The sequence below is a fragment of the Thamnophis sirtalis genome, unplaced genomic scaffold, assembly GCF_051295495.1.
Source record: "Thamnophis sirtalis isolate CommonGarterSnake01/CBP01778 unplaced genomic scaffold, rThaSir2_p1.2 scaffold_1, whole genome shotgun sequence".
NCBI lineage: Eukaryota > Metazoa > Chordata > Lepidosauria > Squamata > Natricidae > Thamnophis > Thamnophis sirtalis.
This window is the reverse complement of record NW_028261381.1, coordinates 169,613,013-169,628,157: the sequence shown is the minus strand read 5'-3', so window position 1 is coordinate 169,628,157 and position 15,145 is coordinate 169,613,013. Positions and strand designations below refer to the sequence as shown.

General features: G+C 44.3%; 1 protein-coding gene across 1 annotated transcript; it reads left to right on the top strand.

The window, feature by feature from the left end:
• The first annotated feature begins 2,863 nt into the window (after positions 1-2,863).
• Positions 2,864-9,967, top strand: MRPL54 (mitochondrial ribosomal protein L54). The gene is made up of 3 exons (XM_087703277.1): positions 2,864-3,022; positions 5,329-5,485; positions 9,700-9,967. Exons 1-3 carry the CDS (start codon positions 2,920-2,922, stop codon positions 9,830-9,832), a joined length of 393 nt encoding a protein of 130 aa, XP_087559403.1. The 5' UTR covers positions 2,864-2,919; the 3' UTR covers positions 9,833-9,967.
• The last annotated feature ends 5,178 nt before the right edge of the window (positions 9,968-15,145 follow it).

Sequence of the window (15,145 nt, the reverse complement as noted above, 5' to 3'; positions counted from 1 at the left end):
TTCTCCTTCTTTGTGTTAGGGTGGGTATACCATAAATCTACAAAAAAATATTTATTTATTAAATTTATTGGCTGCCTATCTTACCACAAGGTAACTCTGGGTGAGTTACAATATAGCTGTTTGCTCAGGGATGTAATCCAGTGTAGTACAAAACCAAAACTTCTCTCATCTTAGTCTAGACTAAGATGGATGGATGGATGGAAGGATGGATGGATGGATGGATGGATGGATGGAAGCAAAGGAAGGAAAGAAGGAAGGAAGGCTCAAGCACAGCAAATTTTCTTTCATAGAGCTTTGCTATTTGATCAGGGATTCTGTTGTGGTCCGCCAGAGGCCAATGGACCAGCAGACTCAGACAGTGAGGAGGTTGGGGAGGAACATGGGCCAGTCCTGGAGTCTGGGGAAGGCTCTGATGAGGGCTCTATGTCGGAGGCAGAGAGGGGGCCAGTGCTGTCTAACAGTTATCAGCTGCCTTCAGAATCAGACATCAGTGAGGCAGACGAACAGCTGGAGCCTGTTCCCAGTGTGCACATGCAGAGAGTTGCCAGACGAAGGGAACACCTAAAGACCAAGGAATGACGGAAGTAAGGCCACAGGTGGATGATGAATGGCCCCTCCCATAGGGAATGGAGGAGCAAAAGGGCAATGGAGTTTGCAGGAGATTTTTGCTTAATGTTGAAAATACCTGACTGTTCCGACAGGCCTGGGGCTAATGAGTTTTTGTCCCCTCTCGAATGGTATGGTTGTTGAGTGTTTTAAATTGTGGTATTGTTTTGTTCGTGTTCTTTTTTCTTATTTGTAACCCCCCCCCCCACTTGGTTGTGAGCCGCCCTGAGTCCCCTCTGGGGAATAGGGCGGCATAGAAATATAATAAACTCAACTCAATACTGTCTCTAGAACCTTATTCCCTCTCTCTCTCTCTCCCTCCCTCTCTCTCTCTCTCTCTCCTCCCTTCCTCCCTCCCTCCCTCCCTCTCTCTCCCTCTCTCTCTCTCTCTCTCTCTCTCTCTCTCTCTCTCTCTCTCTCTCTCGTATGTATGGCTCTGTGTGTGTATGTTTGTTTGTGTGTATGTTCCAGCATAACTCTGGAATGCCTCAAACAATTTCAACCAAACTTGGTACACAGATGACTTACTCTCTGGAAACAAATACTGTGTGGGGTAAGACACCCCTAACACCCCTCGGGGTGTGTGTTCTGTTAAGATACAGCATGTTGTGCCCTAAAATGGCTTATACTGTACAGCGCAGTGGAGTTGCCATGGTAATGGCTTCACAGTCCTCCACAAGGGGGCTCCCTCTGGTAAGGGGGGAAATCCAACTTTAGAAATTACGTTTGGTCCAGACATTTCCCCCTTATAAATAAATAACCAGGCAACACCGGGTTATCGGCTAGCATATTATAAAGTCCTACTGATTACGAGAGATGGGGACTATAATATAACAGCTTCTGCCAGCCAACATAATTTTTAAAATCAGCAATCTTAAATGAGTGGGTTCTAACCTATAATAAATGTCCAGGTGTGTGACATCAACCCACAAATTATTCTTTGTTGATTGGGAACTGGAAATTCCACCTACTGTATTTGGAAGTTGTCCCCTAGGAACTGAGTTGGTTGAAATTGTTCGAGGCGTTCCAAAGTAGTACGGTAAGTACTACAGTATTAATAAAGTTTATCTACAATCATTGACCGGTCAGATGTGTCATACTCAAAAACATTTAAAACCTGTGAAATCAGAAATAAAAATAGCTGAATTACTCAGGATTGGGTGAGACGGAGAAAAATAACAGTGGAGTTATTTTTGTAGTGAAGAGGGATTAATTTGAGCTGTATATGTTTTCATCTTTGCACAGGATTGAGCTGTATACTAAATAACTCTTGGAACACATTCTATTTTAAACTCATCTAAGTCAGTGGTTCCCAAACTTGGCAACTTTAAGACTTGTGGACTTCAAGTCCCAGAATTCTCCAGCCAGCAGAGGTCTGCTGGCTGGAGAATTCTGGGACTTGAAGTCCACAAGTCTTAAAGTTGCCAAGTTTGGGAACCACTGATCTAAGATATAGTGAACTTTTAAAAAATAATGTACAGACAGACTATCATGAAAAATCCTCATATTCTATGAGGGAAGAAAAAGAACTGCGCCAGTAGCCTGTTATCCTGCTGTAATATATCAGAATCCAATGGAATATAGACACTTTTCTTAAGCTTTAACTGTTATGACACAAAAAATGTGTAGCCAGACGACTGTTTAATGAATGATGAAATGTTTGTATTAAAAGAAAATTAAAAAAAAATCCAAAAAAAGTTAAAAAAAAGAAATGTTGTGTTGTTTTAAGTATCAGAATTAAAATAAGAATAGATATAAATAATGAATATGGTGGTAAGCTTTAACTGTTATGAAACAAAACATCTGTAGCTAGATGACACACTGTTTAATGAATGCTGAAATGTTTGTATTTTAAAAGAAAGCTTAAACATTGCTATAAAAAGTTTTTTAAAAAAGAATGTGGATGCTTTTCTGAGCAAATCTGCAGCATGCCACCAAAATTGGGCTTCAAGGACTGCGCCCAAGTGAGTTAGGGATGGCGGGAACATCTTCCATTTGGACATCAACTACAATGAACATTTCATAATATTTCATAAGTGCAAGAATCTGTGGGGATTTTTCCTTGGAGGAAACCTATTGCAACCTATGAAATATTTGTCCAAGCGGACTGGAGAAGACGGATCTTGTGATGCAGCACGTTTGAGGCGGGCGCCCGGTTGGGGAAGAAAGTGTTAAGTCGTCATTGTCATCAACGCTCGGCGGTCGCAAAAGGAAACGGGGAGAACTACGTTTCCCAGAATGCTCTCTGCTTCTGCGCCGACTCCGTTTGTCTGAAGCCTCCAGAGTCAGCAAGAGGGTAGGTTTCGAGGTCGCATGGCTTTGGTTGGGCTGCAGCTGCGGGCTGCTGTCTGCTCCTCGCTCTCCAAACTTCCGTGGTGGCGGCTGACCGTCAGAAACTATGCTGCCAAAAAAACGGGTAAGCCAGACTGGAAGGGCCTTGGGCGTCCTCCATGGTCGGATGGGGGACATCTCAGAATAGCCTTCCACCAAATGGACAACCATTTGTCTGAAATGGTACTATAGGATTACTTGCATGAGAAGCGGGTTGGACTAGAAGACCTCCAAGGTCCCTTCCAACTTTATTTTATTTATATATATTTATTTAGTTTGTCGAACATGTACAAGATAACAGCTATAAGTATAAACATGGACATGAACAAAGGAAATGGGTACGAATAAATGGGGACAATAGAACAGAGATGTTAGGCATGTTGGTGCCCTTAAGCACGCCACCTTTACGAACCTCTTAGGAAAGGGGTGAGGTCCACAGTAGACAGTTTAAGGTTAGAGTTATGGGGGTTTGAGGATGTAACAACGGAATCAGGTAGAGCATTCCAGGCATTGACCACTCTGTTGCTGAAGTCGTATTTTCTGCAATCGAGTTTGGAGCAGTTTACCTTGAATTTGTATCTATTATTTGCAGGTGTATTATTGAGGTTGAAGCTGAAGTAGACATTGACAGGTAGGGCATTGTAGCAGACAATTTTGTGTACTACGCTTAGTTGAGACCTTAATCAGTGTAGTACTAGATGATCCAAGCCCCAAATTTCAAGCCTGGTGGCATAAGGGATTCTATTGTGAGCCGAGGAGTGGGTATTTCTTGTGAAATACCTCTGGACGTGCTCGAATTGTATTAATGTCCAATATACAGTGTGGAGTTCAGGCAGACGAGCTGTATTCGAGAATAGATTAAAACTTTTGTTATTCTGTTAAAGTCTGACTCTTTGTTTATTTTTGATAGATTGCTCTTCTGCGTGGAAGTTCCATTTGTGCTGTTACCCCAGCCTTTTAGACTAATCCAGTGGATTAGTTTAAAAAGCTTATTGCTTTCAAAAGTTTTTACTTATGCTTGCCAGTGTATCCCAACGCTGTCAATTTTAAGATGTGTGGACTTCAACTCCCAGAATTCCTCTGCCAGCATTTTTGGCTGAGGAATTCTGGGAGTTGAAGTCCACACCTCTTAAAAGTCACTGAGATTGAAAAACACTGATTTTTAGCCTACCTGGTCTGCCTCTAGCCACTACAGCAAACTGTCTCTTAGTTGTGTTATTCTAAGCTTTATATATTTTATAGATAAGATAACCTTTATTGAGTTTTCCCCCCCTCTGTGGGCACTCTGGCACACATTAAAAATGAAATGCTATTCCCTGTTCTCAAAAATATGCACATATATAACATACATATAGATATGCTATATACATACATATGTATATACCTACACCCTAATATATAAATTAATAACTGTCCATCTTGAATACATAGTGGAAAGAAGAAACCTGAGAGTTCATAAGGTTGATACCATATGGAATAAAACTGTGGCTGAATCTAGATATATATTACAATAGTGGAAGTTCAGGCAATACCCTAAACCCAAATTAATCAAAATACAGGTAGTCCTTGACTTATGGTCACAACGGGCCCGAAATTTCTGTTGCTAAATGAGACAGTTAAGTGAATTTTGTTCCACTTTACAATCTTTCAATCTTTACAATCACGGAAGTTTAAGTTAGTAACATGGTTAAGTGAAACCTGCCTTCCCCATTGACTTTGCTTGTCAGAAGATCGCAAAATGTGATCACCTGACCCTGGGACACCGCAACCGTCATAACTATGAGTCAATTGCCAAGCATCTGACTTTTAATCACGTGACATGGGGTTGTCTCAACAGTGGGAAGTGTGAAAAATGGTCATAAGTCGTAACTTTTTTCAATGCCACTGTGACTTTGAATGGTCACTGAATGAACTGCTGTGACTCAAGGACTATCTGTATACAGTACAATTTGGGGGTTATGTAAACCAGATGACTGCATGTGCAGAAAGTAGCTAGTCCTCATGATAGGGATATTTGCAGAAGGTGCCCTTTTTGAGCTGCTTCCTGAAAGTATTTTTCTGGGGGCATTAAGCTTGAGTTCCTTAGAGCAGTGGTCTCCAACCTTGGCCACTTTAAGACTTGTGGACTTCAACTCCCAGAGTTCCTCAGCCAGCTTTGCTGGCTGAGGAACTCTGGGAGTTGAAGTCCACAAGTCTTAAAGTGGCCAAGGTTGGAGACCACTGCCTTAGAGTGTGAAAAAGGAATGTAAAAGAAGGTTTTTTTCCATATCCCCAGAGATGATTGACTTGCAGAGTGATCCTCTTTCCTCCCCTACTCCTGAATAATGTACTCACATTTTATTTATGTGCCAAACCAGCTTCTGAAATATATATATATATATTTCTTTTTAGTAGTGAAAGGCAAAATAAAAGGACTTTCCAAAGAAGAACTGAAAGGCCCTGAAATATGCAAGGACCCAGTTAAGCTCACCACTCATGCTATGGGGGTGAACATCTACAAGGAAGGGACTGACGTAGAGCTGAAGCCAGACTCCGAGTATCCTGAATGGTGAGCAGTGACCCTCCTCTCTTACGATTGTGGGCAAAAGAGGAATGAGATTGGGGCCACAGAAGTCTTTTGCTTCTCTTTGCTATTATGTTGTTCTGGGTAAATGAAGGACTCGATTTATAACCAGGGGTATGATCCTACCAGTTGAACAACTGGTTCGCTTCACGCACGCTTCACATCTGATGTGCTTGACATGCCCATGCACAGTTTACAGAGAAATCACCTTCAAGGTACTAATTATGACCTTTAAAGCGCTCCATGGCTTAGGCCCAGGGTACCTACGAGACCACCTACTGCCACCGGTAGCCTCCCATCGTCCAGTGCGATCCCACAGAGTTGGCCTCCTCAGGGTGCCGTCGGCCAGACAGTGTCGACTGGTGACCCCCCAGGGGGAGAGCCTTCTCTGTGAGAGCGCCTTCCCTCTGGAATGAGCTGCCCCCGGAGCTTCGTATAATCCCTGACCTCCGGTCCTTCCGACGCACCCTAAAAAGTTGGCTTTTCCAGCAAGCCGGCCTAGCCTGAACAAAACAAATCAAAGTATTGATTATTGTTAATTTGAATTTGAATTCTTTTAAAAAAATGTGTCATTGTTAATTTTAATTGGGTTTGGGGATATCCTATTTAATTTCTTTTTAACTTTTGTAGTATGTGTTTCTTTTAATGTTGTACGCCGCCCAGAGTCCTTGGGAGAAGGGCGGCATATAAATCAAATAAACCTCAAACCTTCCACAGGAGGAAGACAGCTGAGGTGCGGGGCTGGGCTTCAGAAAAGGGAATATAGGCGAGTATAGCGCAGGGGTGTGTGTGGGCAGACCCAGCTGAAAGTCGGAGATAACAGGTTCGCTCCCAGCTGATAGTCAAAGCTACCCAAACCGGTCCGAACTGGTAGAATCCCAGCCCTGCTTATGATCATCATGACGGAAACTCCGGATTCCATGATGGTCGTAAGCTGAGGATGACTTGGATCAAATTTCCACTGCTTCCGAATGTCACTTCTTGTTCAAGTTTTAAAGCACTTTGCCAACTATCCATCAAAAGTGGTACTGGTTCCCGGTTTCCAGACTCTGCAAACATTGGTTTTCTTAATAACGTTTCTAGTCCTTATGGCTGCAGAGGACAGAACAAGTAAAGAACATTTTGGATTAGAGAAACAACATTATGGTTAGTCCTCGAGGTACAACCACAGTGGAGACCAACATATCCGTTGCTAAACAAAGTACTTGTTAAGTACGTTTTGGCCCATTTTGCAACCTTTTTTTGGCACACTTGTTAAGTGGGTCATTGCAGTTGTAAAATGAATTGTACAGCCGTTTAATAAATCTGGGTTTTCTTCATTGACTTTTACAGATGATCACATGACCCGGGGACAGCACAGCTGTCATAAATTCACACCAGTTGTCAAACACCCGAATTTTGATCATGCGACCATAATGTGCAATAGTCATAATGTCAGGGTTCCGAGTAATGGCCCAATCAATTCAGGATTCCGAGGCTTTTCTCAAAGATCCATTTAATTGTCCTGATTTAGGCTTCCCAAAAGCATGAAGCCAACTCCTTGTCCCGACAAAAAATCCCTTTTATTAATTGACTGTGAATTCTGCTCATTCACATCTGGCAAAGTCTTTCAAGGGAGGATTTACAGTCACAGAGCTTATCTGGCTTGGAGAGCTGACAGGCCAATATCTGCAAAACTTGGCAAGGAGTCTCCGGAGAGTCACAGGCCAATTAAGCGAACTAATCGTCTCCTGCAAACTCCACTCCCCTTTTGCTCCTCTTTTATTTCCTCTGGGAGGGGCCATTCATCATCCACCTGTGGCCTTACTCCCAAGTCGACCCCTGTTCTTGAGCTGTTCCCTTCGTCTGGCAACTCTGCGCATGCGCACACTGGGAACAGGCTCCAGCTGTTCTTCTGCCTCACTGATGTCTGACTCTGAAGGCAGCTGATAACTGTCTGACGGCCCTGGCCCCCTCTCTGCCTCCGACACAGAGCCCTCATCAGAGCTTTCCCCAGACTCCAGGACTGGCCCATCTTCCTCCCCAACATCCTCACTGTCCAAATCTGCTGCCAGCTCTGCTGGCGGGCCACAACACTGATTGCGTACATCATATTGGCACGTTCAAATGTGAAACGAACTCTAAATATTTCCTGGGTTTTATTATAATAAAAGGAATAGATATTGCCCACCCTACTAGTGTCACTGATCACGTTAACCAACCAGATGGATAGCAGGCTGCTCAGCTACCCCCTCCAGCCCTCAGGAGGTGTCCTTGAGACAACCTTGATTCCCACGGGACTTATCGCTGTTATATCTGGCATCAGGGAGGAAATTATGCTACACCCTGTAGTTCCCCCTCTCTCCCCCCCCCCCATATGTATGGCAACTAAGAAACGAAGTAAAAGGAATATGGCTTCAGCTAAAGTTGTTTTGAGAGTTGACACATAAGCATGAAAATTGGTCATACATCACTTTTTTTCAATGCTGTGGAATTCTGGGAGTTGAAGTCCACAGATTGTAAAGGCGCCGTAGATGCTCACCCGGATCTACCGCCTCACTATCAGTTTTGATTGTCTGCTTTCCAGTTCACTCCATTCTTCTGACTGCTCCTTCGTTTTGTAATTTTTTTTAAAACTTCATTTGTGTTTCATTTGCTCCGACCCTTTGGAACGAGCTCCCCGTGGAGATTCGAACCCTCACCACCCTCCAGGCCTTCCGCAAAGCCGTTAAAACCTGGCTGTTCCAACAGGCCTGGGGCTAAAGAGCTGTTGCCCCCGTTTCGAATGGTATGACTGTTGTGTGTTTTTAAATTATGTATTGTTACATTTCGTTTTTTATTTTTTATTTTTTGTCTGTACCCCCCCCCCCCTTCCCTGATTTGATTTGTTAGCCGCCCTGAGTCCCCTTCGGGGGAAAAGGGCGGCATATAAATATAATAAATGTAAATGTAAATGTAAATGTTTGTCTTTCTGCCTCATGCAAAATTCCCCCCCACACACACACACACAGACACACATTTTCTAAATAGCTTTCATTCACTTCACGGTGTCATCCTTTCACATATGCTACCACAGTAATACTTGACCATTATCTGTGAATGACAAGATAGAAAGACCCGCATATGGATTAGAGAGCAAACAAAAGATATACGAGGCCGTGAAAAGAGTAAAAGAATGGAAACGGAAGTGGGCTGGTCACATAGCAAGAAGGACCGATGGCGGGTGGCAGTCGTAGAATGGATCCCACTGGATAAAAAGCACCCACGAAAGAGACCTAAAAGAAGATGGATGGATAACATCAAGCAAATATTGCGGGCCCAATTGGCAAAAAGAAAGGACTGTATCGGTTGGAAACATACGGAAGAGGCCTTCATCCTGCAGAGGATAGACAATGGCTAAAATGAGGATGATGATCTGAGAATAAACCACATTTATTTATGTGTGTTTGTTATTTCCAGATTTAAAATAAAAGAACAGTGACTAAGGCAGATACAGATAAGCACTTCACCTACAGCCATTCACTTAGTGACTATTCAAAGTTACAGCGGCACTGAAAAAAGTTACTTATGACCAATCTTTTAATGCTCTAAGTTGCCAATCACCATTTGCAGCTTCCCCACGGTCACCTGATCAGAATTTGGATGCTTGGCAACTGACTCATATTTATGACGGTTGCAGTGTCCCGGGGTCATGTGACCCCCCTTTCTGACCTCCTGACAAGCAAAGTCAATGGGGAAGCCAGATTCACTTAACAACCATGTTATTATTAACTTAACAATTGCAGTGATTCACTTCATGGCATAAAATGGCGCAACCCTCCAATACCAATCGGAATGGAAATGTTGGGTTCAGTTGTGGCCGTAATTCAAGGACTACTTGTACAGAGGTTTGATCAGAGCCGTGGTGGCGCGGTGGTTAGAATGCAGTATTGCAGGCTGATGACTGCCAGGTGTTTGATTATCACCAGCTCAAGGTTGATTCAGCCTTCAGCAGTCAGTAAAATGAGACACCAGCTTGTTGGGGGCAATATGCTAACTCTCTCAACCACTTAGAGAGGGCTGTAAGCATAATATAAGTCTAAATGCTGTTGCTAACACTGTTGCAGACAGTTTCCTCCATAGAAAGCTACAGTCCCTGCTGTTTACAAACTTTTCAAGATGCTGCTTGACTCAATTTATTTTATTATGGCTGTTTCTCTTCTTTTTTCTCCCCCCCCCAGGCTTTTCAAAATGGACCTAGGCCCCCCTAAGAAGTTGGAAGAACTTGACCCGGATACTATGCAATACTGGCGTCTGCTCCGGAAACAGAATACAAAATTAGGGAAAAAGTATTGGAAGACAAAACCATTTTGATGCTAATACTAAGACGTGAAACGGAGACCACCTCAGGAAGGACTTGGGATATATTAGGAAGTGGGATTCTGTTTATTTTATTATTTTTATTCTTTTCTCTAAATAATGACCAATAAAAAGCTCTACTCTCTATAATTCTTAGATTTTCCGTTATCTCAAGTTTTCATGTCCTCCGGTTAAAGTTTTCGTGTCCCCCTCTGGTTAAAGATTGTAGCAGTACAGGTAATTCTCAATTTACAACCGTTCATTTAGTGACCATCCTAAGAGACTTTTTTCACACTTATGACTGTTGCAAAATATTCATGGTCACATGATCAAAATTCAGGCGTTTGATGACTGTCGTATTTACTTACTTTACTTTATTGTCATTGTACGTCTATACAGAGTTTACACATACAACAAAATTCACATTTGTATTTGTATTTGTATTTGGTTTATTTGTATGCCGCCCTTCTCCAGGAGGGACTCAGGGTGGTGAACAACTCAAAGGGGAAAGGGAACATAAACAACAGTACACATAATTAAAATACACGAAAATCACACAGCCATACCAGTCGAGAGGGGAGGGGAACTCATCAACCCCAGGCCTGCTGGCACAGCCAGGTTTTGACAGCTTTCCGGAAGGCCTGGAGAGAGGTGAGGGTCCGGATCTCCGCGGGGAGTTCATTCCAAAGGGCCGGAGCTGCTACAGAGAAGGCCCTCCCCCGGGTAGTAGCCAGATGGCATTGGCTGGTGGACGGAACCCGGAGGAGGCCGACCCTGTGAGATCTGACGGGTCTTTGGGAGGTAATTGGCAGCAGGCGGTCTCTCAAGTACCCAGGTCCAATACCATGAAGGGCTTTATAAGTTACGACTAGCACTTTGAAGCGTATCCGGAGACCGATCGGTAGGTGCAGCTCGCGGAGGATAGGTGTAACGTGGGTGTACCGAGGTGCACCCACAATCGCTCGCGAGACTGCATTCTGGACGAGTTGAAGTCTCCGAATACTCTTCAAAGGCTGCCCCATGTAGAACATAACACCCAGAGACCAGGCCCAACACACATAACAATCCCCAAACACCACCCCACCCACCAAAAAACTTCCCTGCCCCTAAACCATCCGGTCATCCACACAAGAGGCCAAGTACTGCTGTCCAATAGTTCACTGATGGTGGCCCTTTAGGTCATTGTTGAGTGCAATTATAGCTCTGGGATAAAAGCTATTCCAAAGATGTGTGGTCCTAGTTTTAATTGTTCTGTATCTTCTGCCAGAAGGCAACAGTCTAAAAAGATTATAAGCAGAATGGGAAGAGTCCCTGAGAATGTTTTGCAACTTCCTCAATCAGCGAGATGTAAAGATGTCATCCAGGGTTGGTAGCTGGAACCCGGTGATATTTTGGGCAGTTTTAATGATTTTCTGTAGAGCTTTTTTGTCCGCTGCAGAGCTGCTCCCATACTATGAGGGAATGCAAGAATTTATGATGGTTGCAATGTCTTGGGCTCATGTTTTGCCACCTTTTGACAAGCAAAGTCAATGGGGAAGCCAGATTCACATAACAACTGTGTTAACTAACATAATAACTGAAGAAATTCACTTAACTGTGCTAAGAAAGGTCGTAAAATGGGGCAAAACTTAACTGTCTCGCTTGGCAACAGACATTTTGGGCTTCAATTGTGGCAAGTCAAGACCTATCTGTATTTTCTGACCTTGGCAACTTTAAGAAAGTGGGATTCTGGGAATTGAAATCTGTGTGTCATAAAGTTGAGAAGGTTGAGAAACTGGGTTGTAGAATTTGATCTCTAACACATTTGAAATAGCCCTGATGGGGTTGATTTGATTTGCACCATGAGAACTACACCATGAAAGCTTACCGTATTTTTTGGAGTATAAGACGCACCGGAGTATAAGATGCACCAAGAATTTGAAGAGGCAAATTAAAAAAAAGGTTTTTGCACAATTCAGACCTCCCTGTTTTTTGGGAAAACGGGCCCGTTTTTTCTAAAAAAGGGGGGGGCATGAATAGCCTCTCTCTTGAAAATGGGCCCTTTTCTGTCCAAAAAAAGGGCATGCATAGCCTTTAGGAGGTTTATAGAGTGCTCCTGGGGGCTGGGAAGGCAAAATTGAGCAAAAAACAGTCTGTTTTCCACTCATTTCTGCCCTCCCCAGCCCCGAGGAGCACTCTGGGAGCCTTCTAAAGGCTATGCATGGCCATTTTGTGAAGGGGGCGGGGTTTCGGTAGGCAAAAATGTTTTCAGTGTATAAGGTGCACCCAGATTTTCAGCCTTTTTTTTTTAGGGAAAAAGGAGCGTCTTATACTCCGAAAAATACAGTAATTTAGGATATGCTTGTTTAAATTGTGAATCTTACAAATATAGTCCTTGACATACAACAGTTCATGCAGTGACCGCTCAAAGTTATAATGGCACTGAAAAAGTGACATGACCATTTTTCACACTTATGACCCTTGCAGCATCCCCATGGTCACTTGATTTACATTCGGATGCTTGTTAACTAGCTCCAGTGGTGGGTTCCGAATCCCGTCATAAATGGTATGCTGCGATGGGCCAGGCGTCCACCACAGCTCACGCGCTGCGTACACATGCGCACCCACTGCCCTGCGGCACTCCAGCTGCTCGGCGGAGTGTCGCGCAGGCGCCATATGCTGCGTGTGCGTGTGCAAATGGCCTGCTAGCTTAAAAAGAGGTAAGAAACGAGGGCTGGCGGGTGGGCCCAAAGGAAACCATTTTGGTACAGTGGCAGCTGTTCCCAGCTGCCACCGGTACGCCCATACTGGGGCGTACCGACCGGAACCCACTACTGACTAGCTCATATTTATGACAATTGCAGTGTCCCTGGGTCATGTGATCACCTTTTGCATCATTCTGACTTGACAAAATCCATGGGGAAGCCACATTCACTTAACAACGGTATTACTAATTTAAGAACTGCAGGGATTCACTCAACAAATGTGTCAAGAAAAGTTGCAAAATGGGGCAAAATGTAAGAAATTTCTCACATAGCAACATAAATTCTGGGCTCGGTTGTGGCTAGACAAAAAACAATGGATGGAAACTAATCAAGGAGAGAAGCAACCTGGAATTAAGGAGAAACTTCCTAACAGTGAGGACAGTTAACCAGTGCAACAGCTTGCCTTCAGAAGTTGTAAGGGGCTTCAGGTTTTTAAGAAAAGACTGGACAACCATCTATCTGAAATGGTATAGGCCCTGTACTATAAGGCAGTGATGACTAATCTTTTTTGGATTGCGTGCCAAAAGCGGAGGGAGCACAAGGGGTGCGTGCGCGTGCATCCCCACACCCATAATGCCATGCGTGACCCTCACACACACTTTTGGTGCACTTTTTTCGCCCCCTCCCCTAATTCCAGAGGCTTTCTAGGAGCCTGGGGAGGGCAAAAACAACCTCCCCCATCCCGATGGGCTTCCGCAGCTTCCCTGAAGCCTCCGGAAGTTCGGAGGCTTCCCTGAAACCCGGAGGTTCAGGAATGGTGACTTCCAGTTTGTCTGTAGTGCCGTTTTTTGCCCTCCGGAGCTTTCAGGGAAGCCTCCTGAAAGCTCTGGAAGGGGAAAAACGGCTCAATGGACAAACCGGAAGTCTGTTCCTGAACTTCCGGTTTGCCTGTAGGGCAGAGGTGGGTTCCTACCAGTTCGCACCTATTCGGTAGAACCGGTTCGTCAAATCTACCGAACCGGTTAGAAGAGGTTCCACCAATGGACCCGGAAAGCAGGCCGCACCTACAGAAGAGGTTCCAAATTTTTTTGAAACCCACCACTGCTGTAGGGCTGATTTTTCAGGCTCCGGAGGCTTCAAAACAGCCTTAAAAGAAGGCCAAAGTCAGCTGGCCAGCGCATGCATGCCTGCTGGAGCTGACAGGGCAACGTCTTGAGTGCCCTAATAAATGGCTCCATGTGCCACCTGTGGCACGCGTGCCATAGGTTCACCATCACGGCTATAGGGTCTCCTGCTTGAACAGGGGGTTGGACTAGAAGACCTCCAAGGTTCCTTCCAGCCTTATTCTGATTGTCAATAGCTTCCTAATCACTTTTACTTGCCTATTACGGCCCTTCCTTCCCTCCCTCCCTTTTTCATTCTTTCTGATATTTTTATCCTGCCTTATTATTTTTATAAATAACTCAAGACAGGGAACATATTCACTCCCCCTATTTTCCCCATAATAACTCTCTGGGTTGGGCTGAGAGACAGTGACTGGCCCAGAGTGATCCAAGCTAGCTTTTATGCCTAAGGCAGAACTAGAATTCAGTGTCTTCTGGACCAATTGGACGAAGTCATCCAGCCAGTTTTCATCCCTAAGGCAGGGCTAGAAGTTAAAGTTTCTAGTCTGATGCCTTAACCACTAGAGAAAACTGCCTCTCCTTCTCTTAATTTTGAATTCACCGTCTCTCAATTTTTCTTACATTCTTATCACTTGCTAACGAACCTCCTTTCATTGTATAGTATAGCCTTTATTGTCATTGTACATCATGTATACAATGAAATTGGTTATAATTAGCAATATTTTCCACTTATTGCTCTTAAATTTCTATTCTATGTACAATGACTTATATTAGTGTGGCATTTCAGTGATTGCACAACGTCTGTAGCTGTCCTATGCTAAATAAAAAACTAATAATAAAAAAGGAATAAAGTACCAATCAAAAAACCTATTTTCTTCATTACACTCGACCCAACCTAACGGGGGGGGGGGGGAGTATTAAATTCACATTTCGGTCTTTCGCAGGCAACCACGCCTTTGCATAGCGAAGGAACGAAATAATGCAGGACTTGCCCTGTTTGTTTTCTCCTGCATTTCTTTTCACCTTTTCCTGCCAATCAACAAGAAACAATGATAGGGATCAATCTTGCTCGAGATCTTGCAAATCAGCAAGAAACAATCATAGAGAGCAATCGTGGTGGTGTCTAGAGCGCTTCCCCTGCCCCAAAAGCACATGTGCCACGTTAGCACGGAAACCGGAAGTGGGCGATCCGAAAGCAGAAAAGGGGGAGAATGGTAGGCGTGGCCTGCTGCGGGGGCGTGGCTTGGGAAAGGGAAGGAGGGAGGGAATCAGGTGGTGGAGAGGAGGAGAGAGAGCAGGTGAGAAGAGAAAAGGGGGGGGGTTATTTGGGGAGGGGTAAAGGTTAGGGGGGTGTCTGTAAATATAGAGGAAGTTTAGGGGAGCCTGATCTGGAGGGGGGGGCGTTGTGCAGGAAAGAGGCTGTGGGTCCTCTTGGGGGGGGGGGCTCTTCTTGGAGAAGGGGAATTGGGGAGGGGGGGACTTGGAGGAAATGCTCCGTCTCGTGTGAAGAGAAAGAGATC